At 38.9% G+C, this 26,865-nt stretch overlaps 1 protein-coding gene and 1 non-coding gene across 2 annotated transcripts in view; one reads left to right on the top strand and one right to left on the bottom strand.

The window, feature by feature from the left end:
- Positions 1-26,865, top strand: part of POLR3B (RNA polymerase III subunit B) — a 136,037-nt gene that overhangs the window by 97,507 nt on the left and 11,665 nt on the right. The window contains exons 24-25 of the mRNA XM_066356055.1: positions 24,518-24,621; positions 25,240-25,406. Coding sequence (XP_066212152.1) covers positions 24,518-24,621; positions 25,240-25,406 — 271 coding nt within the window. The remainder of the gene's footprint in view (positions 1-24,517; positions 24,622-25,239; positions 25,407-26,865) is intronic.
- On the bottom strand, positions 20,605-20,680 carry TRNAS-AGA (transfer RNA serine (anticodon AGA)). The gene has a single exon. It is a non-coding gene; the product is annotated as a tRNA-Ser (tRNA).

Genomic DNA, 26,865 nt, shown 5'->3' with positions numbered 1-26,865 from the left:
TTACATACTAGTGTGATATCTTCTTGTTTTTAATTGATTTTAATAGATATGTAATAGATATAATTGATAATGGTTGAATATATGAATGAATTGAAGGTGGGGGAAATGGAAAGGGACAGATCCTCTACTCTTGATTTTATATAGGGTATGATCTATATTATATGGATGTGTGTATGTATTATATAAACAAAGCAGTATTTTCAAAAATGAAAAATACACTTGATTAGTAAGTTCCTATAAATACAGACCTCTAGGTAAAATGTCAGTAAGTCTTTGTCCTATAACATTTTCCAAACTATTAATATGACAGGGATAATGTTCATTGACAGAAGTGGCTTTCAACTTGCAGTGATCTGAAACAGCAGCTTTTAGAGATCTGTTCAGTCTTCGGGGGCTTTGGCTTCTACAGCTCTGCATGAAACCGGAAGAAGTCCTCCTGGGTTTAGTGACCTTTCACTTGTGAGTTTATCTTGATAGTTTTCCTTCACCAGATGGTTTTTAATCCAAGGGTAAAAACCTTCTGATTAGTTAGATTCCCTTGGTATTTCCTTCTTTTACAGCTTCATTGGATTTATTGAAAAGATTAAGAAAAAAACAGCAAACAAAAAAATAGGTAGTGTAAGCTTTTAACAGAGTAGTGGAATGCCAGAACTTGTAACTGAACATAATTTTTATTTTCCTTTAAGTATAATTTTTTGTTAAATAATAAATGCACATTGTTTAAAAAGATCAAATAGTACAGAAAAGAGGATTTGTATTGAAAAACATTAGTCTCTGCCTTTCTTCCAATTTTACTTCCCAGGAGCAATTTCTTCTTTTTTTTTTTTTTTGTGACAGAGACAGAGAGAGGGTCACATAGGGACAGACAGACAGATAGGAAGGGAAAATGATGAGAAATATCAATTCTTTGTTGCGGCACCTTAGTTCATTGATTACTTTCTCATATGTGCCTTGACCGGGGGGGGGGGGGGGGGATGCTACAGCAGAGCGAGTGACCGCTTGCTCAAGCCAGCGACCTTGGGCTCAAGCCAGTGACTGTGGGTTCAAGCCAGCGACCATGGTCTCATGTCTATAATCCCATGCTCAAGCTAGTGACCCCGTGTTCAAGCTGATGAGGCCACGCTCAGGCCTGATGAGCCTGTGCTCAAGCCAGGTAAGCCCGCCCTCAAGCCGGTGACCTTGGGGTCTCGAACCTGGTTCGTCCGCATCCCAGTCCAACGCTCTATCCACTGCGCCACTGCCTGGTCAGGCTGTTTAAGAATTATCATTGAGAAATATGAAGATAAAAATGAGAACAGCCTGACCAGGCAGTGGCGCAGTGGATAGAGCGTTGGACTGGGATGCGGAGGACCCAGGTTTGAGACCCCAAGGTCACAAGTTAGAGCGCAGGCTCATCTGGTTTGAGCAAGGCTCACCAGCTTGAGCCCAAGGTGGCTGGCTCGAGCAAGGGGTCACTCGGTCTGCTGTGGCCCCCTGGTCAAGGCACATATGAGAAATCAATCAATGAACAACTAAGGAACCGTAACAAAGAACTGATGTTTCTTATCTCCCTCCATTCCTGTCTATCTGTCCCTATCTGTCCCTCTCTCTGACTCTCTCTCTGTCTCTGCCACACAAAAAAAAGGAAAGAAAAAAAATGATATTGTTAAATAGCTATATATTCATATCTGTTTTAGAAATGGATTTCCTATTATAAAATAGATAGTGGACTAAGCACTTTATTACCTCTGTCCCTACTCTCCACCTCCACTTCTTGCATAGAATTATTATAATTTTGGGTTACTTAATTATTTAGATTCCATTATTATTACTACATAAATATTGTTTACTTCCAAACCAAACAGTTGTAGATTGATTTTTCTTTGTTATATAACTTTATTTTTTCTGAAGTTAATTTTAAATTTTTATTTCCTTAACTTTTCTTATTTCTATTACCATTCTTCTATACCAGTGGTTCTCAACCTGTGGGTCGTGACCCCTGCGGGGGTCGAATGACCAAAACACAGGGGTCGCCTAAAGCCATCGGAAAATACAATACATTTTTAAATAAAATATGTATTTCCGATGGCTTTAGGCGACCCCTGTGTTTTGGTCGTTCGACCCCCCGGGGTCGCGACCCACAGGTTGAGAACCGCTGTTCTATATCATCAACAGCATCTCAACAGTTGTCTATATGATTAGTAGTCTGTTGGACCATTTTTTCTCCCAGAAGATTTTCTTTGTAGTGCTCCTACTTTTCCTGCTCCAAACACAAACTGCCCAGTGTATAAAGAATTGGTAATAGATGAGCTAAGACATTGATCCCCACAGTCCTCAGGAGTCTGGGCAGAGCCTGGGCAGCCAAGGCCATGAACAACCTCATTTTGTCTTCCCTGAAAATGTTTTCAAAAGTGTTTATAAAGTACTCTGTTATTTGTTAGGGTTGCTATTATTCAGTATCACAGACTGGGTGGTTTAAACAACAGAAATTTATTTTCTCACAATTCTGAGGCTAGAAGTCCAAGATCAAGGTATTAGTAGGTTTGGTGTATTCTGAGGCCTCTCTCTTCTTGGCTTGAAGATGGCAGCTTTCTTCTTTTGTCCTCATGTGGTCTTTTTTCTACACAGGAGTGCATCCTGGTATCTCTCTCTCTTATAAGGATTCCAGTCTTTTTGGATTGGGGCCACTTGATGATTTATTTAACCTTAATTACCTCTTTAAAGTTTCTATCTCCAAATACCGTCACATGTTGAAGTTTCTAGAGTGTTAGGTCTTCAACACATGAGTTGGAGGCGGAGCACAGTTCATAACATTCTAAGTCCACTGAGTGATACTCATTTGTGAAATTCCCTTTTGAGCCTGTTTTTCAGTTCTTCCCAAATCACTATTCTCTCCCCACCCCACCTCCCGTGTAATAGTCCATTCATCAAATCATGTATATTTGAACATGCTCCATCCTCATACTTCTTTGTATTTTAATTGGGTATAGAATTCTAGGTTGAAACATTCTTTTCCCTAAGGATTTTGATGGCACTGCTACATTATCATCTAGATTCCATGTAACTTATGTGAATTGTAACATCATTCTTCTTGATCTTTTTTTGTGTGTGTACCCTGTTTTTCTCTCCTTCCCTTCTTTCCTCCCTCCTCATCCCACCACAATCCCCCACCTCCAGAAATTTTTACACAGAATATTGACGTTTCTTTTTTTATTATTATTCCTGGTGCTAGAAAATAGTCCTGAATCCTGGAAGTTCATGTTTTTTACTTCTTAAACATTTTCTTGTATTATTTTGTTGATAGTTTTCTCTTCATCATTTTCCCTGAACCCTTTCTGGTTTTCTTAATAATTGTTGAATCTTCCAAATTGATGTTCTTCTGTTCTCACCTTTTCTCCCCCATTGTCCTTTTCTTTCTAGGAGATTTGATTGACTTAAATTTCTAGATTTTTTTAACTTATCATAATTTCTAATTTATACACTAAGTATATATTTTTAGTTATTAGCCTTACTTTTCTTAGGTTTTTTTTTTTCTTTTGCCTCTATTTCTTGACATATTTCTTCCCCTCCTATAGGTGTTTTTTTGTTTGTTTGTTTGTTTTTTGGTATTTTTCTGAAGCTGGAAACGGGGAGAGACAGTCAGACAGATTCCCGCATGCGCCCGACCGGAATCCACCCGGCACGCCCACCAGGGGGCGACGCTCTGCCCACCAGGGGGCGATGCTCTGCCCCTCCCGGGCGTCGCTCTGTTGCGACCAGAGCCACTCTAGCACCTGGGGCAGAGGCCAAGGAGCCATCCCCAGCGCCCGGGCCATCTTTGCTCCAATGGAGCCTCACTGCAGGAGGGGAAGAGAGAGACAGAGAGGAAGGAGAGGAGGAGGGGTGGAGAAGCAGATGGGCGCTTCTCCTGTGTGCCCTGGCTGGGAATCGAACCCGGGACTTCTGCACGCCAGGCCGACGCTCTACCACTGAGCCAACCGGCCAGGGCCACCCCTCCTATAGGTTTTATAGTCTAATTTATTATTCTTGGAAGCTTTCCTCAAATGCATGGTACCTTCTTGAACTCTGAAAAGCAATTGTTAGCTCTATAGTCCAGGGATAGAAATCACTGTCTGGTGGAAGTCACTGTAGGGTGATCAAGTAGTGAAACATTTTCACTGCTAGTGCCATTTAGTTTCTACCTAGAATTTTTCTAACTCCTGCCTGAAGTATAAAGCCGGGAGTGAGGGTGAGGGCAGTGTTTAGGGCTTCGGCTGACCTTCTGGGAGCCAAGCAGTGACAGCAGCCCACTATCTAGTGCTCAGACTTCCATTTAATTCATCTGTATCAGGCCAGTACATCATCCCACCCTCTACTGTGGTTGCTACTCGTGGGTCTTGGGTCATTGTGGTTCAGGTTCTCAGCAGTTGGGGAGGAAGGGTAATTTTCTGGCTATATGGGGTGGGGAATAGAAAATTGGGATCTGATTATTTCTTATACAGACATTTATTTCTACAAATATTTATTAAATATCTTCTGAGTATCTGATACTATTCTAGGCCCTGGTGATAAGCAGTGAAAAAAGAAAATAAAATTCCAGCCTTTGTGGGGCTTAAATTCTTGTGGGCAAGTGTTGAGATGAAAAAAAAAAGATAGTGAGGTGAGTAGGAGGAATGTTGAGGGGGGGGGGGGGTAAGTGTGGTTAGTGGTTGAATTTTATATAAAGTGGTTGAGGAACATTACCTCATTGCAAAGAACATTGAGTGAAGACTTAAGCGAAGTAAGGAAGCAGACCCCGTATGGCTGAAAAGCGTTGGCAGTAAAAGGAAGGCCTGCAGCCAGAGCTGGCCTGGAGAGCTGGAGGGCCAGTCAGGAGCCACTGTGGCCCTCAGACTACTGTCAGTGTGAACAGCTTTGAGTGAGAGGGAAGACGCTGGAGGACTCTGAGCAGATGAGAAATATGATGTGATTTATTGTGGCTACTGTGCTGAAAACAGACTGTGGGGAACAAGAAAGGGAGTAACTAAAATTCTCTTACAGTACCCAGGTCAGAGTTGGTGATGAGTTGGGAAAGCAGAACAATAGGGAGATGATGAGAAAGGTTCAGTCTAGACACATTTTAAACATAGAGTCCATTGGAATTGGTGATGGATGGGGTGACTTTGAGTTGGTCTTTCTATTTTTAGTCCCACACCTCATCCCACCTTTCTCAGTACTGTGTCTATTTCCTAGGCCTTCCCAGCAGTGGGGGTGAAGCCTTAATCAGTTCCCTTCTTCATACGTCCTCTGCAGAGATTTAGGTTTGCCTTTCTCCTGTTAAACCACTTACTGTTCTTTCCTGTGTTTACCAGCTTTTGAAATTGTATAATTCTATTTTGCCCATTCTTTTTCTATATAGATTTATACCTTAATTTTTTTAACACATGTTAGTGAGGAGGAGTGGAGATAAACATATGTGTTTCATTTGCCTCATTTACTGGGAATTTGTAGGTCTATTATTCAAGAATGTTCAACACAAGAATGCTTAGTGTGTTTAATTTTTACATTGCCAAATATTTGTGTACTGACCAGAGCCTTGCTTCTAAGGCTTGCTGTTTTTATTGACTATTTTAATCATTTCTAAGATTGAAAACTAATTTTAAAATGTTTAAAACTCACACTCTTAGAATTAATAAATGCTAACAATAAATACTAACAATCATCAGAAAAGTATCCTATTTTGTCAATTCTTAATTATCTGAGAATTGCTTACCTGTTTTCAGGGTTATTATTGTAACTAAGGATTAGCATTTTGATTCTTCCTTGCTTAACAGTCATTTGAAGCCAGGGACATGAGAGTAGCAGAGTCTATTTCTTGAAATTCTTTTCATTTATAAATAAAATTATAAAGATTCAAAAATAGTAATGGTATTGCTAAAATACTTGTGTACATTGTTATTAAATATCCAGAATACTTTTTTGGCTAACTTAAGTATATTTTAGGCTCATTGAGGACAGGGAACAGGCCTTGATAATGTATTTAACTCCCAAAGCACCCAGCACAGGATTTTGCATATAATATGGTATTCACTCAGTATGTTTGTAGAGACTAAGTCATTAAATAAAATATCTTAAATGAACAGACATAACAAACTAAAATCATCCTTCCCAAAATTACTGTGGGCTCAAAACTGTGTTGGACTCCCTAGGTACAAAAAAGGAAATTCAATGCTTAGCTAATACCCATGAGGAATTGCCTTTATACCTGAAGCAAGAAAAGATGAATACAAAGTATTACATATAGTTAAAGACTAAATTATATGGTAAAGACCCTTCATGATAGAGAAGTTTGGGGTTTATTGTGGAAGGGAATAAAATCTTAGAGTTTTAAAAGACCTTCCAGAAGTCTAGTCTGCATCTATCTTGCCAGTGTGAGAATGCCTTATACCCCTTCTTATCAATCTACTGGAGAAGTGCCACTCATACATAGATACCCAGACAAAGAAAGAATCCATCAAATACCATGAATAACCAAGGTGATGAGGCAGCTCAGAAAGGAAATGAAAAGTCTCCAGAAAACAAACTTAAAGACAAGGAAATATGTGACTTAAATGAGAGAGAATTCAAGACTGCAGTTCTGAAAAAACTCAGTGAGCTGCAAGAAGACTCAGATAGGCAGTTTAATTAGCACAGAAAACAAATTAATGAACAAAACAAATAATTTACTAAAGAAATTGAAACTTTAAAAAGAACAGAACAAAAATTTTGATGATGAATTCAGTAAAAGAGATAAAGAGTGAACTAACAAGCATAGGATAGAGCTGACTATCTGGAGGAAAGAGTGATATAGAAGATAAAAATTTAGAAATGACACAGGGGAAGGAGAGAGACTTAAGCATGAAAAAAAAATGAAAGAAGTCTACTAGAACTGACTCCATCAGGAAGAGCAATATAAGAAAAATAGGCATACCAGAAGAAGAGAGGGAGAAGGGAATAAAGAGCTTATTCAAAAAATAGTTGACAAGAACTTCCCAAACCTATGGAAAGAGCTAGATCCTTGAATCCAAGAAGCAAACAGAACACCTAATTACCTCAATCCAAAAAGGCCTTCTCCAAGGCACATGTGTTAAAACTGTCAAAAATTAATGACAGAGAAAGAGTTTTCAAGGCAGTCAGGGAAGAGAAGAAAATAACCTATAAAGGAAAGCCCATTAGATTATCATTGGATTCCTCACCAGTAACTTTGCAAGGCAGAAGAGAGTGGAACCAAATACTCAAACTACTAAGAGAGAAATTGTCAGCCAGGATAATGTATCCAACAAGTTATCTTGTAGATATGAAGGAGAAATAAAAACTTTTCCAGACATACAGAAGCTGAGGGAATTTATCACCAGAAGACCTCCATTGCAGGAAATACTCAAGGAGGGTTATTCTACCTGAAAAAAAGAACAAAAGGTCACAAAACTATGATTAAGACCACCAACAAACTTATAGCAGAAACCAGGGATAATTTATAACAGCAAGAACATAAAAGGAAGGGAGTAAAGGTCTGAATTTGCAAAGAAGAATCGATATCAGATGCATTCAAAAGAAAAAGGACTACTGTATATATGAAACTTTCTTTTTCATAAACCTAGTGGTAACCTCACACCAAAGAAAAAAACACAAAACAGAAACAAGAAAAACCCCAAAAGTAAGATTCATAACTTAAAATAGAGAAAATAGAGGAAGAAAGTATGTAATACAAACAAAAACAGCAGACTGAAACACAAAGGTAAAGAACCAATGGAGGCACAGAGCTACCAGAAAACAAAAGATAAAATGACTATAGGAATCCTCATACATCAATAATCACTATAAATATAAATGGACTGAATTCACCAATAAAAAGGCATGGAGTAGCACATGGGATTAAAAACCAAAGTCTAACTAGATATTGCCTTCAGGAAAACATCTAAGCTGAAAAGACAAAGATAAACTCAAAGTAAAAGGGTGAAAAATGATTCCTCAAGGAAATAGCATTCACTGAAAAGCAGGTGTAGCCATACTTGTATCAGACAAAATAGATTTCAAGATAACAAAGGTCACAAGAGACAAAGATGGACATTTTATGATAAGTGGGACACTATATCAATACTTCTCAATATATATATATGTGCCCAATCAGGGCCACTGAAGTATATAAAGAAACTACTAACAGAATTAAAGGAAGAAACTGACAAAAAACATAATCATAGCACAGGACCTAAATACTCCATTGACAGTTCTAGGTAGAGCATACAAACAGAAAATTAATGAAGAAGTTTTGGCTTTAAAGACACATTGATTGACCAAACAGACATAACTGACATTTATAGAGCCTCTCATCATAAAACATTAAATTATGCATTCTTCACCAATGCACATAGGACATTCTCAAGGATAGATTATTATATATTGAATCACAAAACCACCCTCAGTAAATTTAAGAAGATTGAAATCATACCAAACATATTGTCTGAGTACATTGCTTTGAAATTTGAACTCAACTGCAAAAAGGTAGTAAAAAACACAAATATGTGGTGATTAAACAACATACTACTAAAAATATCTAAGATGAAGAAGAAATAAAAGGTGAAATCGAAAGATATATAGAGACAAATGAGAATGACAATATGACATATTAGAACTTCTGGGTTGTAGCAAAAGCAGTAATAAGAAGGAGGTTTATATCATTACAGGCTTATCTCAAGAAACAAGAGAAATTCCAAGTAAACAACCTAACATTACATCATAAAGAACTAGGAAAAGAAGAATAAAGGCAACCCAAAGTCAGCAGAAGATAGAAAATAATAAAAATTAAAGCAGAATGGAATGAAATAGAGAACAGAAAGACTATACAAAAAAAATAATAATACAACAGAGAGTTGGTTCTTTGAAAGATTAATAAAATTGACAACCCCCTGGCTAGACTCACTAAGGAAAAAAGAGACTCATATAAATAAAATCAGAAATGAAAGTGGAGAAGTTACCACAGATATACAAAGGATCATACTAGAATACTTTGGAAGACTATATGCCATCAAATCTAATAATCTAGAAGAAATGGATAAGTACTTAGAAATATATAAGCTTCCTAGACGGAACCATGAAGAATTGTACAATCTAAATAGATCAGTCAGCAGTAAGGAAATTGAAACAATTATCCAAAACCTCCCCCCAAATAAAAGTCTAGGACCAGATGGCTTAACATTCAAAGAAAATTTGATATCTTTTCTTCTCAACTCTTCCAAAAAATTGAAGAGGCAGTACTTCCTAACACCTTTTATGAGGCCAGTGTAACCCTGATACCAAAACCTGGCAAGGGTAACACAGGAAAAGAAAAGAACAGACCAATATCTCTGATGATTACAGATGCAAAATCTTAAAACAAAATACTAGCAAATTAAATACAATACATTAAAAAAATAATACATCATGATCAAGTGGAGTTTATTTTGGGCTCAAGGATGGTTCAGTATACGCAAATAAATCCAGATAATGTACCACATTAACAAAACAAAGGATGAAAATCACATGATCTTGTCAATAGATGCAGAAAAAACATTTGATAATAGACAAATTCATGCATGGTAAAAACAATAAATGGGTACAGAAGGAAAGTACCTCAACATAATAAAGGACATTTATGTCAAACTCTCAGCTAGTGTCATACTCAATGGTGAAAAACTGAAAGCTTTCCCTCTAAAATCAGGAACAAGACAAGAATATCTACTCTTACCACTGTTACTCAACATAGTTTTAGAAGTCCTAGACAGAGCAATCAGACAACAAAAGAAATAAAGGCATCCAAATTGCTAATGAAGAAGTAAAAGTGTCACCTTTTGCAGATGACATGTTTCCAAATAAAGAAAACCCTAAAGACTTCACCAAAACCTGTTAGAAACAATATACAATAAAGTTACAGGATACAAAATCAATGTTCAAAAATCCACTGCATTTCTATATACTAACAATGAAATTTTAGAAACAAATGAAAAAAAAATTATTCCTTTTGCAGTTTCAACAAAAAGAATAAAATACCTAGGACTAAAATTAACAAAGGATTTGAAGGACTTATATATTGAAAACTACAAAGCATTATTAAAAGGGATTGAAAAAAAGGCACAATGAGATGGAAAGATAATTCATGTTTATGGATTGGAAGAATCAAACAGTTAAAATGTCCATATTACTTAAAGCAATATACCAGTTTAATGCAATCCCTATCAAAATCCCAACGACATTTTTTAAAGAAATAGAACCAAAAAATCAAATTTGTATGGAACCACAAAAGACCCAAAATAGCCAAAGCAATCCTAAGAAAAAAAGAATGAAGCTGGAGGTATCACACTACCTGACTTCAAATTATACTACAGAGCAACAATAATCAAACAATATGGTATTGGCAGAAAAACAGACACATAGACCAGGGTTTGGGAACCTTTTTGGCTGAGAGAGCCATGAATGCCACATATTTTAAAATGTAATTTTTTGAGAGCCATACAACAACCCGTGTATGTTACGCATTATCCAGTAAAAATTTGGTGTTGTCCCGGAAGACAGCTGTGATTGGCTCCAGCCACCCACAACCATGAACATGAGCGGTAGGAAATGAATGGATTGTAATACATGAGAATGTTTTATATTTTTAATGTTATTTTTTTATTAAAGATTTGTCTGCGAGCCAGACGCAGCCATCAAAAGAGCCATATCCCCTGGTCGGTTGGCTCAGCGGTAGAGCGTCGGCCTAGCGTGCGGAGGACCCGGGTTCGATTCCCGGCCAGGGCACACAGGAGAAGCGCCCATTTGCTTATCCACCCCTCCGCCGCGCTTTCCTCTCTGTCTCTCTCTTCCCCTCCCGCAGCCAAGGCTCCATTGGAGCAAAGATGGCCCGGGCGCTGGGGATGGCTCCTTGGCCTCTGCCTCAGGCTCTAGAGTGGCTCTGGTCGCAATATGGCGACGCCCAGGATGGGCAGAGCATCGCCCCCTGGTGGGCAGAGCATCGCCCCTGGTGGGCGTGCCGGGTGGATCCCGGTCGGGCGCATGCGGGAGTCTGTCTGACTGTCTCTCCCCGTTTCCAGCTTCAGAAATGAAAAAAAAAAAAAAAAAAAAAGAGCCATATCTGTTTCGCGAGCCATAGGTTCCCAACCCCTGACATAGACAATGGAACAGAATTATAGAATTGAGAGCCCAAAATTTAAATCATGTGATATGGGTAAATAACTTTTGACAAAGGAGCCAAAAGCACACAATGGAGAAAAGAAAGCCTTTTCAATAAATGGTACTGGGAAAATTAGAAAGCCATATGTGAAAGAATGAAACTAGACTACAGTTTGTCCCCATGTACAAAAATTAATTCAAAATGGATCAAAGACCTAAATATAAGATCTGAAACAATAAATTACATAGAAAAAAATGTAGGTTCTAAACTCATGGACCTTAGTCTTAGAAAAGATTTTATGGATTTGACCCCAAAAGCAAGGAAAATACAGGCAAAAATTAACAAATAGGGCTGTATCAAACAAAAGCTTCTGCCCAGCAAAAGAAACCACCAACAAAACAAAAAGGCCTTCTGAATGGGAGATGATATTTGTAAACAATAGCTCCAACGAGGAGTTAACATTCAAATATATAAAGAACTCATACAGCTAACATCAAACAAACAAACAAATCCAATTAAATTGGTCAAAGGATCTAAACAGACACTTCTCTCAAGAAGACATACAAAGGGCCAACATATATGAAAAATGCTCAACTTCACTAGCTATTAGAGAAATGCAAATCAACACTACAATTAGATACCACCTTACACCTGTTAGAATGGCTACTATCAACAGTCAAGTAATAACAAGTGTTGGAGAGATTGTGGAGAAAATGGAACTCTCATTCACTGCTGGTGGACAGCCACTATGGAAAACAGTATAGAGGGTCCTCAAAAAATTGAGAATAGAATTACCATATGACCAAATAATCTCTCTTCTGTGTATCTGCCTAAAAAAACTTGAAAACATTTATTCACAAGGATATATGTTCATTGTAGCACTGTTCACGGTGGCCAAGAAATGGAAATAACCAAAGTGTTCTTCAAAGATGATTGGGTAAAGAAGAGTTGGTACATGTATACAATGGAATACTAAGCCATAAGAAAAGATGAAATCCTGCCATTTGCAACAACATGGATGGCATGTTGTTTTTTTGCTAAGTCAAAATTTTTTGCTAAGTGAAATAAGTCAGAAAAAGCTAAGAACTGTGTAATTTCACTCATGTGGGATATAAAACTGGAACTCATAGACACAGATAACAGTATGATTACCAAAGGGAAAGAGGGTATAGTAAAGGGTAGGGTAAAGGGTTCAAAATATATGATGTCAGAAGATGATTTGACTTTGGGTGATGTGCACACAATGCGATATACAGAATCATGTGTTATGGAAATCTACACTTGAAACCTATATAAGGTTATTAACTAGTGTCTCCTCAATAAATTTAATCAAAAAAGAAAACTAGAATCAATATCCCCTATGAATGTAGATGCAAGAATGTCTTTTAGATTATCTCTGACAGATGGTTTTGCACTTTGCATGTAGCAACTAAAGGGAGGCCCTGGCTGCTTCTGAAGCAGCCTGTTCTGTAGAGGCTTTGCTCTGATGGTTGTGTTGAGCCTGACTGTGTGCCTGGTTCTGTGATGTACACCTCTCAGTCCTGCCCTGTCCTGTAGATAATCTGAATGGACACATTCCCCCTTTTCTTCTAAGTCACCCTCTGTTCAGAATTCAAAGAAAGCCTCAGGCTGGGACAGAGTATAGCAGAGAGGTAAAGGTCTTGTGCACTATGTGAGCTGTTTTACCCTTGTATGCCTTGATTTCCTCCTCTTTAAAATGGAGGCGGTTTCCTAGTTGTTGTTACTGGGATTAAACAAAACAGTGTATGTGAAGCAGCGAGCACAGTGCCTGGTCAGTAAAGGTGAGCTGCTGTCATTGGGTCTGTCCTGTGTTTTCTCTGGCAGGCTGGCCAGGGAAGGAAGGCTCAGGGACTGGATAGGATATGGACTGGGAGAGCTGTGATGAAGCTGGGTCCTGTGAAAGAAAAGTGGTGGGCAACAGAGAAGACCAAAGTGATGGGACTTGCTGACTAGCAGGACTAAAGAGAAAAGGAACCACAGTGACTATGGTTTTAAGCCTGGTAAATGAGGGCACCAATCACAAAGCAATTTTGCATCATATGTACCAAGAACTCTTCTAGATACTGGAAATACAATGGTAAACAGACTGACAGAGTCTCTGTTCTCCTGGAGTTTATGTTCTCGGGGAAGGAAACAGAAAAGAAGTAAATAAAGACTGGCATGATAATTTAAGATAGTGGTAAGCACTGTATATGAAGGGTGATATGAAAGTGATTTGTTTGGGGGTTAGGAGGGTGTACTTGAGATTGATGGTCTCTTGAAGAAAGTGACGTTTGAGTTGAGATCTAAAGGATTAAAAAGAGCCAGCCAAGCAAAAATCTGGGAGAATTAAGTTCAAAAGCCCTGAGGCATGAATGAGTTTGGAGTATTCAAGAAGCAGGAAAAAGACCAGTCTGGTCAGGCATGTGAGATACGGTGAGAGAAACAGGATGGGGCACATCCGGCAGGGCTTTGTGGAAGCAAAGCAGTGACGAGGTCTAGAGTTACTATTCTAAGAGATCACCCTGGATTCCATATGGAGAACAGATTGGAGCAGGGACCAGGAAGAGAAACAGGGAGTCTAGCACAGGGTTCCGGGCGAGAGAGGATAGTAGCAGTGGAAAAATACAAGTGATGGATTCTGGATGTACTCTGGAATGAGCCTTGCTGATAGCTGAGATGTTGGAGAGGAATAGACAGGAACTGAGGATGAGGTTTGTGTCCTGATCAGCCAGTAATGATGTTTACTAAGATGGGGAGAACAGGGGAAGGAATTGTTTTTTGGTGTTAGGAGGGGTTGAGAGTTTGAGCCTCAGGTTAGAGATGCCCATTGGACTCCCAAGTGAAGGTGTTGAGTAGACAGTTGGATATAGAGTCTAGAGCTTCAAAGAGAGGTTAAGGTTAGAGATAAAATTTGGGAATCATCTGCATGTGAATTTATAGTATTTTACCTTTTGTGTATTATTAATTTACAAGCATTTCCATATATATTGTACCCTTTCTAGTAGGTATTGTTATTCCTATATACAGTGTGTCCGTAAAGTCATGGTGCACTTTTGACCGGTCACAGGAAAGCAACAAAAGATGATAGAAATGTGAAATCTGCAGCAAATAAAAGGAAAAACTCTCCCAGTTTCATACCTATTCAGTGCAGTTCGATGTGGGCTCACGCACAGATTTTTTAGGGCTCCTTAGGTAGCTATCCCGTATAGCCTCTACAGACTCGTCACTGACTGATAGCCTACCAGAGCGGGGTTTCTCCACCAAACTGCTGGTTTCCTTCAACTGCTTATCCCACCGAGTAATGTTATTCCTATGTGGTGGCGCTTCATTATAAACACGCCGATATTCACGTTGCACTTTGGTCACGGATTCGAATTTAGCAAGCCACAGAACACACTGAACTTTCCTCTGTACTGTCCACATCTCGACTGGCATGGCTGTGGGCTGCTCCGCTGTATACACGGTGTTACGTCATCATCTGCGCATGCGCACATGCTGTCACATCATCCTACAGAAACTGGGAGGGTTTTCCTTTTATTTGGTGCAGATTTAACATTTCTATTCTCTTTTGTTGCTTTCCTGTGACTGATCAAAAGTGCACCATGACTTTACGGACACACTGTAGAACCAGGAAATTGAGGCTCAGAGAGACGATTACCCTGCCTACCACAGCCTAGTACTGGTAGAGTCTGGATTGGAGTGCAGGTTTATTATTCTAAGTGCATTGCTAGTCTGTTCAATCTGGTTAAGTTGGCCCTTTCTTCTGATAGCCCATTACCACTGTCCCCTGGATTGCCATTGCCATTGTCCCTGATGTTTCCCCTTGGATATATTAGAGCTTTTTCCTGATAAGACTGAATACTAATATTTCTTAATATATCTATTCTGTTTCTCTTTAAGGCAATCATCTTTTTAAAATTCCCGTTCTTCCTGGATAAACCACCTTACATAGCACTTTTTAGCCACCAATCCAGCGTAAAGACTATTTCCCACATACCTAATTCCAGAAATGTCTGCCAAACTCTTCTATAAAGACATACTCCTAACATAGAGCTTTCTTTATATTCAGGTATTTCCTTCCTTCTAAAATCAACTCATTGTAAAACACTATTCTCACTCCCTTCTTTAGTTGGTCCTTTGGTCAGGTTTTAGTAGTCTTAGTTAAAATTCAAACTCTATTAAGAATTTGAACAGCTATAAAAGGAAGTAAATTTCCAAGCTTTCAAGTTTGACCATTCTCCTGTTTCATGTGGCTAGCTGTGATGGTCAGAACCAGGAAGGGAGCAGCGACAGTGAGCTGCATTCACATGCAGTGGGCACAGCTGGCGTGTCACTAAGGGGCCACGCAACAGCCTAGCCCTTGGCGTGGGGGCCAGAGAGGAGCTGGATGATCCAAAAGTTGGGTATTGGCAAGTCAAGTGTGACTGAAATGGAGAATGTAGTTTACAGCATCCTTTATGCTATCTGTGGTTGTCATGTAAGAAGCTGGTAAAAATTTCCTAGTGTTGTGAATTTTCAGGGGGTGTGTGTCACGCCATCATTCCTGCAATGATTTATTTCTGTTTTGGTCTAGGTACTTCAGAGTAGACCAGTAGTTAGTTGAACTTAGTTTTCACTTTGACATGAGAGCTTGGAAATACTGTTTTTCCTTTGTAGCACCAGCTGCATGCTAACGCATGAAAAATGTAAAGATTATTTTGATTTAGTGTATCTTTAGGCCCTCCTCTTTTCCCCCCTCCATCTAGACTCTAGATTCTAGAGCATTAGGTGTGTTAACGGTTTTCAGAACGCAACGTGGCCCTGCAGATTGCCTGGTTTTTGTATTTTGTTAAAAGTTTACTTTGGCAGAGCTGGTGTTAGAGATTCTTTTTGTGCATACATGGTATATGAATTGAATGCTGCCCTTAATGCCTCTTTTAAAATACCTTCTCTAACAATCAAAGGAGACTTTGACAATTTAGTGTCGCAGAACATGAGTGTCTATCCTGCTCAAGCTCGAACACTTCAAAGTTGGTAGGATAAGTAGTAGCTAAATGAAACAGATGTGAAGAGGAAACTGAACAGCAGTGCTTTATATGTTATAAAAGAGCTCGGGAGGATTGAAGAGGACAGAATGAGTGGGTGAACTAGAGCAGGAGAATCCGTACTAAGTAGTTGGAGATCAATATCAACGCTGTGTGATCAGTCAAGACTGGATGTAATTGATCAAAGAAGTCCCACTGAAGAAGTGTAAGTGTTTGATCAGGAGCTATTAAATATGTGATGGACCCAATAGCAGCGTTGCCTTCTGTGACCTCAAGAATGGAGGATGACTAAGCAGAGAGCCAAGTGTGCAGGAAGGAGAAAGCAGTTCATAAAGAAGACGGTGTCCCAATTAACATAAGGACTACTCCAGCCTCAGAAGCAGTCAGGACTCACTCCCAGCACACTTCTTAGATTAAGGAAATTGCAATGCAGTCTTCTAATGAGGAATTCAAAGTATAATAAAGTACAGTTCTCCTTTGGACCTTTTTGAAGTCCATGAGGTACCTCCTTAGTAAATGCAGAATGAATCAGCTCCACCCAGAAGAGCTGGTTTTTTAATCAAGAATCTTTCGAATGGTTCATCCTTTAGTAGAATGCACAGTACTGGGAAAAGTAATTTAATAAAAACCTTCAATGCATTAAAGTTGTGAATTTGTTATCTGTCTGTCTACAAGGGAAGGAAAGTCTTTTAGTTTTGTCTTAATTTCAGCTAAAGATAAATATTAAAACCTTGAAGTCTTCATCTTCTTTCCATGTATACTAGACTTCTGGGTAGCTGAGAGTGAGGCAGTGACTTATATGCTAGATGCATAATGATAACCCATAAAGTGGAACACGGGTCTGCAGTGTTCTTCGTGTTTTCTCTTCATATTCTTTCCTGATCAGATTGTAGAAGGAGTTAAAGGTAGGGAGAGACATCCACATATAATGTGGATTGGATTCATGTTTGGAACTAGACTGTTTATTAAAGTCAGAATAACTTATGTAAGCCTCTTGAACCTTAGTATAATAAGTTATACTATGTGAAGGTAACTCATCAAAAGCAGACATCTTTATCTTGAGCCTTGCTTGCTTTTTCTGATGCTTAGTTTACTTATTAGAAGGGTGAGAAGATTTCCTGCTCTTCTTTTTTTTAATTCTTTAACAAAAATTCTCTGTCAGAATAAGGCATTCCAAAATTTCTTTTCAGTGCTCAGGCAAACCAAATTATTATATTTTCCTTACTTTTGCTGTCATTCATAATAAGGGAGGAGACGGTGGACTCTTTTGATGTGGGGGTGGGCAATATATCACTTCCCTGAAAGAACATTTCTCAGTCTCTCATGTGAAAAAGGATTAGCACCTCAACAAAGGTCCTGTAGATCACAGAATCCGGCAGCAATACCAGACAGTATGCCTAAGGAGGGGAAGAACTGTATTTGAGCAAGAGTGTCCTGGCAAACAGAAGCTTTTTAATAACTATAAATCTGAGACAGTGGCATACACTCCTTGGTGTCTCCCCCTGGATCCTCAGACAGCTGGTTTAGAGTAAAGTCAACTTTTGCTTTAAAATAGAAGTATATAGTCTTATCAACATGCAGATTTTTCATGAAATGTTTCCGTGTATCTTTGGTTCATAAGGATTAGGCATTTACAGATAAAATTGGAAGATTCATCTTTGACCCTCTCTTGTTCCACAAAACTTCCATTAAGGCCCCTTGCTTCCACTTTGTATTTAAAAAGTATTCAATAACCTGGTGAATTAATTTATTTTTGATTATTCAATAGAAGAAACAATGACTTTCCAGCACATTAAAGAATCTTTATACAGTAGATATGAAAAGTAGGAAAATATTAATTAGTACCTATCTCATGAGGTAATTGTGTCAAAAGTGGAAAGTAGGAAAATATTAATTCGTGCATGGCAACTAGCCGAGAGGAAAGTTTATATGTTAAACAAGGTTTGGGTAAAAACTTTGCTTTTTCCAGATCTTCATTTATTTCCCATTTCTAAAGTATGTTTTCTAAAATTGAGAGAATGAAAAGACTGATTTAAGTAATAATAAAAATACCTTGTACTCAACTTCTAAAATCCTCTCTGCTAGACTGAAGCTTCAAAGTCGGGATGTCTTCGGCTCCCTACTTTGCTTGATCCTGCTTGAATGAGAGATTCTAAGTGGGAGGGGAGAAGGAGGCCAACAGAGCTAAAAGTGTGAGCCCCAAGATAAGGTGAGTGATGCCAAATGATCCGTCAGAGTTTGGGTCCTAAAAGAAATTCTGGCAGCTGTTACTTTAATGTTAGAAGTTTTGTCCACAGAGACGCCTTTATTGTAGGAGATTTTATTTAATTTACTGTTTTAAGAACAAATTTTGGTCTTCGGTAGCTAGCCAGTAACCCTCTGACCTTTCAGTAAATATCCAACTAAAGCTTTGAAATTAGGGTGCTTAGTGTTTTATGGCCCAGAATAAAAATCTCCAATTCTGTTTCCAAATAGTGTAGCCTCAACACATTTTATTAAGCTCTTGACACATTCAGCCGTGTGTATTTTGTAAAGTTCCTATGGTTATTGTTTTACAATAGCTGCTTCCAGAAGCATTGTAAGGGTTTCAATTAATCAGCCCTTTGTGTGCTTCAGACTATGCAAATTTATCACATCAAACCATTCAGCTGCTCATGGGAAAGCCATGTAAAAACTGTATTGTCTTCTAGCGCCTCCTCTCATTTAGAGTGATGTTTTAATAAGAAAGCTAATCAAGCTTTCTTATGCATTATTTATCTGTTAACATATAAGGAAGAGCCGAATTAAAATTATGTCAGCCGGGATATGGCAAGTGATGTGATCGGTCTGGAAGTGATTCAACTGCAGAACAAAGCTAATATGATTCAACAGTTTTTGTCTCCTCCCCTCCCCCTTGGGATTATTTAAGGTGGTAGTGAGAAAAATAAAGGAAGGTTAATTCAATCACTGGAAAGGGGGAGAGGAAGATAGGGAGTAACCACCTGTGTTAGCTTTCACATTTTGATTTAGAGATTTACATTTCTGAATATATAAAGGCTTATGGAGATGAGTTTATTCAAAGCAAAAACATTTCTTGCTTAATACAAACAGTCAAACTTGAAAGCATTCCTGCTGCTTCTTTGGCCCCATTTACCACTATATTCATCAGTAGTTAACTGTTCCACACTAGAATCCGCAGTCCAAGTCCTGTGAAGTTCTTAACTTATTAGAAGAAACTGTCCTGACCGTGTGAAACGACCTGCACAGCCCAGCCAGGGTGAGCTTCCTTTCAGCCTCTGCAGCCAAAGTTAGTGCAATTGCACTTGTTTCTTGCATTCATTAAGTTGGTCTCCTTTGCTTTGCTTGTTTGCTTCCTGCTGAGAATAATTAGGTTTCTTATATAGTAATAATTCATTGGATTTAGATGCTGCCTTTCTCTAAGGACCATAAAGTACCTCTCAGACATGAGTACCTCTCATCTGTTCTTTTGACACAATTGCCTCATGAGATAGGTACTAATTGTACCCATTACAAAGACCAGACAACTAAGGCTCGCCAGAAAGTGTGCTTTCCCCCTCGGAAACACAGTGTCAGTTGAACAGCACAGAGTCAAATTAAGGTCACCCGATTCCTTGATCTTCTGCCCTATATAGATCTGCAAATCCAAGAGTTGAAGAGTCCTTTACAGATGACCCCCTACTTATATCATATTTATGAACCAGGCATTGCAGAGTGATCACTCATTTACTAAACATTAGCCCTCTTCTTGCACTATGACTGAGAGAGAAAAAAATTAGTGTCGTTTCACCCTTTGTTTCATGCAGGGTGTTAAACTGTGCAGAATAAACAGCCTTGTCTAACCAGTACCTGCAGAAAGTAGAGATTAGAATGTGCAAAGCTGAATTGTATGTTTCCATTTTCAATATTCAGTCGGATTAATCTGTGTAGAACTCCTCTCAAGTGGAGTTGTATCCTTGAGCCTCTTCATATGTCCCCACCTCCAAACAGCACTTGTCACACAGCATATGCTTGGTAATTGACGGAAATGAGTCTCTCTCTCCTCGCTCAGAAAAGAAAAAGTAAGAATATATTTCTCAACCTCAGAGTGGAACGTTTAATCCCAAAGTGGTTATACATGGAAGGTAGACTTTTTTTTTTTTTTTTTTTTTTTTCATTTTTCTGAAGCTGGAAACGGGGAGAGACAGTCAGACAGACTCCCGCATGCGCCCGACCGGGATCCACCCGGCACGCCCACCATGGGGCGACGCTCTGCCCACCAGGGGGCGATGCTCTGCCCATCCTGGGCGTCGCCATATTGCGACCAGAGCCACTCTAGCGCCTGGGACAGAGGCCACAGAGCCATCCCCAGCGCCCGGGCCATCTTTGCTCCAATGGAGCCTTGGCTGCAGGAGGGGAAGAGAGAGACAGAGAGGAAAGTGCGGCGGAGGGGTGGAGAAGCAAATGGGCGCTTCTCCTGTGTGCCCTGGCCGGGAATCGAACCCGGGTCCTCCGCACTCTAGGCCGACGCTCTACCGCTGAGCCAACCGGCCAGGGCCATGGAAGGTAGACTTGCTAAAGAAAACATTTTTAAAGTTAAAAAGTGAAACAGTGTGATATTAAAAGGAAACCTGGCTCTCAACAAAGTAAAAAAACCATTTGCTAGTCAGTTCCCACCACAATGAAGTCACATCAAAACAGTTTTTGAATCAAAAATGTTATTATAGTTGTCTTCTGCACTCGTTACTTGCTGTCTTTATTTTTCTTTTTGAATTGAGATAGGCCCATTACACTAAAACTAATATTTTTTAAAAAGCCAGAAATGACCTTTGAACAAGTCATTTGCTGTTTATAATTAGAAATATTTTCTAAGAATGATTCATCACATTAACTGGATTTTTTGCTGGGTAAGCCTATTCTTAAAATGATGTATGTGTTGTTCTGCTAAGCCATGGAAATAGAAACAACAGGTTGGTGGAAGAGCCTCTGGTGTCTGGGGCCTGACACTGAGGAAGCTGTGACAGTGGCCCCAGATTTGCCTTTTCTGAAGGGGCTTGGTGGGCAAGACTCCTGGTTTCTTCAGACTCCCTTAATTCTCACCTTTACAATGTGCAATCAAGATAGATGGTGATAGAATAATATTTTATTTTGACTGGATATCTGTAGAACCTTTCTGCTCTTTTTTGTGACAGTTTTTCCTTATTATCTATTTTTCTTTGTTAAAAGTTTTGTAGTATAGTCCGTGGTCTGATTCACAGCAGCCGCTGCAAGGGCATTAAATGTTTCTGGGCCTGTTATACTGGTGTGTTCGCATTTCCCTGCCAGGAGGCTGCGCTGGTGTACAATGGGGTTGAGACACCAGCATGAGCCAGGGGATGAAATTTTATTTTAAAATCTGAAATGATGTGTAAGCATTTAAGGTATGAATCAGTAATTGTTTCACAACAGCTTCCATTAGATATGGTTTATTTGTAGTCCATCCCCTTTCAGAGGTCCATGGAGTATTAACACACTGAAGCGCAGTGCATACCATTTACATTTTTAAACCATCATTAAAGAAAAGTGACTATAACTTTTAAGCATTCTAAATATAGAAAGAGATTTTATGCTCTGTCCCTTGAGAAAACAAGCTACAATTTTTTTATTTGAAAATAAGAAAGTGTCCTGCTTTGAACAATTTGAATAATTCTGAAACAGAAATACCATTAAAAAAAAAGTCTGGTTCTAAGATTGAGAACTCTTTTTCTCCCCCTAATGAATTCAGTAAAATGCAAACTTTTAAAAATCATCTGTCTAATTTGAGATTTGAGATCATCAAATTCTGTCTAAATATTTTGTTTTAACTTCTAAGCTCATTATGGTTTCTTTGTGTTAACTTGTATTAAAATCTGTCAGCTATGACTGGTCTCATAAGCACAGTCAGCGGACCAGAATAAGTTAATTATTTACTTGTGTCACTAGTGCTCTTCATCTAATGAAATGCACAGCTGTGTTAGATCTGCAGTTGGATGTGTAGCTTCCATTGTTTCGCAAGTCAGCAGAGGGTAGAAGCCGCAATGATGGAGAGCCCTCAGTTCTTTCTGCTGTTCTGGCTTTCTGTGTCGATTTCATGGATCTTTTATCATTCACTTTCACACAAAACAAACAACATAGGGCTGTCTGCTATGGGAACCATCTTGGCATATAAAAGGGTTTTCAGAGCCTAAAGTAATTTTAAGTTAGCTAAGATTTAATTTTTGGCTTACAGGTGCCCTCAATTCAGATGTGGCCAAAGTAACTCCTAAAATGGAATGAAAAAGGTCGAAAGTTACTTATATGTATTTTTAATGTCACAAAAAAGGGCTAATAAGAAAATAACTTCCCAAAAAGGAAGTTCTATACTAAATATTAATCAGATTTCAAGCAGAGTTATTAGATTCAGACTTCTAAGGAAGGAGCAATGCTTTCATTTCAAAAACAAAATTGAATTATGTTTACTGGAATTGACCTGTTGGCTAAAATTGAAAATGCAAAATGCAAATCACCTCTCTCCTTCCCCTCCTCCAATATAAGTATGCTTTGCTTCCTCCCTGGGTTTCATACCTCCTGCCCCTCACTCCCACTCCCACCTTCTCTTGTTGAGGGGTGAACAAGCAGATCCCTCTGAGCAGCCACAGGCATGCCCCTGTGGACTACTGCTGAGGGGACTGAAGTTTGTGTTTGGTTTGTTTTTAAGGGATATAGCTGAGCCCTCCACCTCACCTCCCCACCAGCCAAAATGACAGTGTCACTCAAGCACATCCCAGGACTGGCCTCTCTAGGAACTGCTGTTTTTAACATTTTGTTTACTGCCAAATAATGTTGTTGTCAGTGCACCTAGATTTACAGTTTCATCTTTTTCAGAGTAGATTTCCCGTTAGCCATAGTGTGGACAAGATGGATTTTTGGAGGGAGGAAAAAAAGGTTCACACAACTCTGCTTGATTTAAATTCTAACACATTGATTGTAGCTGAATTTGAAATAAAGTCAACTGAATGTTTCTGTTCTTCATGTAGGAAAGCATACTTTTTTTATAATAAACAATACAATTTCAACAGAAAAGCTAGCTAAAGTACCTACATAGGCCGCATTTCAACTCCACAAACCTAATTGCCATATTGTTGGCAGCCACTAGAAATCAAAATATTAATAATCAGTGCTAAATAGGCAAATGACATTCTTTTTCTTAGACTTTAGCTCTTGGTGATTAGAGAATCCCCCAAATTTTATTTTAAAATAGTTTGAGTAATCATGTAGAAATCAAACTGAGCAATGAAATGTTTTTGTGAGATCAATTTTTTTCAATAGGTGCAGATAGTTAATTATATACATGGGAAAAGGATTTTATCTTACTAAACATAAAAGCATTTTTTGGTCCAGTGCCATTATATACTAGTTCTCCAATTCCAAGTTACTATGTAGATAGTGGTTAGCAATCTAAATTCTACTTTTCTTCCTCCTACCAAGAAAAGGAAATAAGATGAATTACCAACTATGTAAGCAACAACATCCGCTACAATTTAGAATACTATTAAGGGAGGTACAAAGTACAGTTAATTTAAAGACTATCAGTAGTGTGCATAGAGTTGGTAGGTTTTTCTTTTGTTCTGTTTTTAGTCTTAGAATACATTTCTCATTTTAGTCTTTTTTTCCAAGAATAATTTGATATTTAATTTTATTGTTCAACTTTACAACTTCAATCGGAGATTACTTTTGTAATGTGTTATAAGCTACAGGAATTAAAATTTCTTAGGACAGGTTAGCCTCAGCCAGGGAAGCCCCGGCAAAGTCAGCCAACCAGCCAGCACTCTGCCGCTAACAGGTAGACACGTTAGCACATCAGCCACACACAAGTACTTCTTGTCACAGATTTTTTAAAACCACATTTAAGCACACTCTTCATTTAGTCAACACCCCTCATTCAATCAGTTATGTGTTTGGTGGTCTGAGAACTTGGATTCCTGTGACTTGGGTATAATACGTAGCAGATCACAGACAAGCTGACAAGGAGTGAAACTGAAGTTGACTTGAAGTTTCAGGGACATTGATGGGGCTAGGGCCCATTGAAGTCGCTGCTCGTCCATATCCATGGCGCGAGGTTGGGCGAGCAGCCCATACCTTGTATGTCTTGCCAGCAGGCCAGTCCACAGGCTGCAGTGCCTTTCTGCGAAGACAGCCATTTTTGAATTGTTTGTATAGCAGGATTGTTGGAAATTGCTCTTAAGTCAGTCAGGGCACACAGGACTCTTGATAGAGACCATGGGGAAGGTTTGAGAGCAGTTAAAGTAGATATAGCAGCAGGGAGATCCCAATTACATACTGTATTCTTCCTTTCTTCCAATTTGCTTTACATCGCATGAAATCGTCTCTCCCCCAGGTGTTTGTGGTTTGATTGTCCCTCAGGAAGACATGCCATTTTGTGATTCAGGCATCTGTCCGGACATCATAATGAACCCACACGGCTTTCCATCACGAATGACGGTCAGTACGTTTTCAGAAGTTCTGCTTTTAAGGAAGAAAGCTGGCAGGTGGTTTGTAGTTACTGGAAGTGATGGGACCCTAAAACTGAATTTTAGAAAGGGCACTTTGACCCCTAGCCAAATAGTTAGTAGGTTTCTAGCTCCTGACAATGTTGGTCTACTCTGCTGTACAGAGGAGTGCGGGCAGGTCTGCTCTTTCCTTCGAGAGCAGTCTTCTGAGTGGCAGACTTACCTCTCAGCAAAAGGAACCCCTTGTATTGAAGCTAATGCATCTCCCTTTTTGTGGTGGTGGTTTTATAATCCCTGGCTTCACCAGCTACCAGCTGTATTACTTAGAAAAGTTGCTTAACCTCTTGTGTATTTCAGTTTCCTTGTGTGTAAAGTTAGGGAAATAACAGTACCTATCTCATAGCAGTTTTGGGAGCCATAACTTAGATCATACAGATCAAGCTTTGCCAACAGGCCGTCACACAATGTGAGAGCAGTATTTACTGCTATTAATTTACCATTCTTATTAATAGTAGTAGGTTCATAATTCTTTGGGAAAGAGGTCAGAGCTAAATAAACAAACAGGATTTCTATACCACAGGAAGGTACTCAACTTGTTCACATCCCACAGGTGGGAAAGTTAATCGAGTTGCTGGCTGGCAAGGCAGGCGTGTTAGATGGCAGGTTCCACTATGGCACTGCGTTTGGAGGCAGTAAAGTGAAGGACGTGTGTGAGGACCTCGTTCGCCATGGTTATAACTACTTGGGGAAAGACTATGTTACATCTGGCATCACAGGGTAAGTAAGTGTGTGTTTAGACATTTTAAAGTAAAAGTATGATTTTGTTAGGATAAGAGGTAAGAGCCCTTAAGATATTCAGCTTTACTCCCAATCAATTAACAACTAAAGTGATGCAACTATGAGTTGATGCTTCTCATCTCTCTCTCTTCCTGTTTGTGCATATCTGTCTCTCTGCCGTTCTCTAATTCTCGCTTACAAAAAAGGTATTCAGTTTTATTTCTTTAAGAAATCTAAGAAAATCCAAATTAATGATGGAGATTTTAGCTAGCACTATGATGGTAATCATTTTGCAATATATAAGTTTATCAAATCAACATGTTGTATACATTAAACTTGCATAATGTTATATGTGGATTAATTATATCTCAATAAAATAGGGAGGGGAGAAAAGAAAACCCAATTTTAGAAAACTGATAAATTAAGAAGTGCTATTTTGGCCCTGGCCGGTTGGCTCAGTGGATAGAACGTCAGCCCAGCATGCAGATGTTCCGGGTTTGATCCCCAGTCAGGACACATATGAGAAGCGACTATCTGCTTCTCTCCCCTTCCCTCTCCCTGTTTTTTCTCTCTTCCATTCCCACAGCCAGTGGCTCAATTGGTTTGAGCGTTGGCCCTAGACGGGGTTGCTGGGTGAACCCTGATTGGGGTGCATGTGGGAGTCTATCTCTCTTCCTTTCATTTATTAAAAAAAAAGGAAAAAGAAAAAAGAAGTACTGTTCTACTGGTGGGGCTATCATTTAAAAAGTAGAAAATATGTAACTTACTAAAATAGGATTGCTACACAGCTTTTAAGGAACAAAAAAATTATATATAATGCAAAACTTCTTAGCTGTTGAACTTGCTCTGCATTAATACGATGAATATCAGATAATTGGTGCTCTGTCACAAGGCCTAAGGACTAACACTGACTAAAAATGTGGTTCATACCAAACATGAGCTAGGTACTAAGTTTGTAACAATGAACAAAATGGATAGGATCCCTGACCTGTGGAGCTGACTGTTGAGATTTGTTTATAGACATTAAAAAAATAATAGATAAAAGTTAACTTCTTAGCCTGCGCCTACCCTGGCTACTTAATTTAAAACCACAATCTGGTATTGCCTGTTTCTGGCTATTTTTCTTTGTAGCATTCATCATTATCAAATATACTACGTAGTAATATTATATAATATTATTGTCTGTCTCCCCAAGTAGAATGTAACCTCCGTAAGAGTGGGACTTGTCTGTTTTGTTTACTGTGTCATTTCCAGTGTCTAACACAGAGCCTGGCACACAGTGGCACTCCATAAATATCTGTTGAATAAAGGAATGAAAACAAATAATACCTACAAATAGCTCACACCAGAATGACAACAAAGAGTAGGGCAGAGGACCCCCGGGAGGAGGTAGGTATTTTAGCAGAGATGTAAAGATAAGAATGGAGCATTGGAAGAGTGTTTCCTGCAGAGGAAAATC

The sequence above is a fragment of the Saccopteryx leptura genome, chromosome 1 (assembly GCF_036850995.1).
Source record: "Saccopteryx leptura isolate mSacLep1 chromosome 1, mSacLep1_pri_phased_curated, whole genome shotgun sequence".
NCBI lineage: Eukaryota > Metazoa > Chordata > Mammalia > Chiroptera > Emballonuridae > Saccopteryx > Saccopteryx leptura.
The sequence above is the reverse complement of the archived record's forward strand: the minus strand, read 5'-3'. Positions and strand labels throughout refer to the sequence as shown.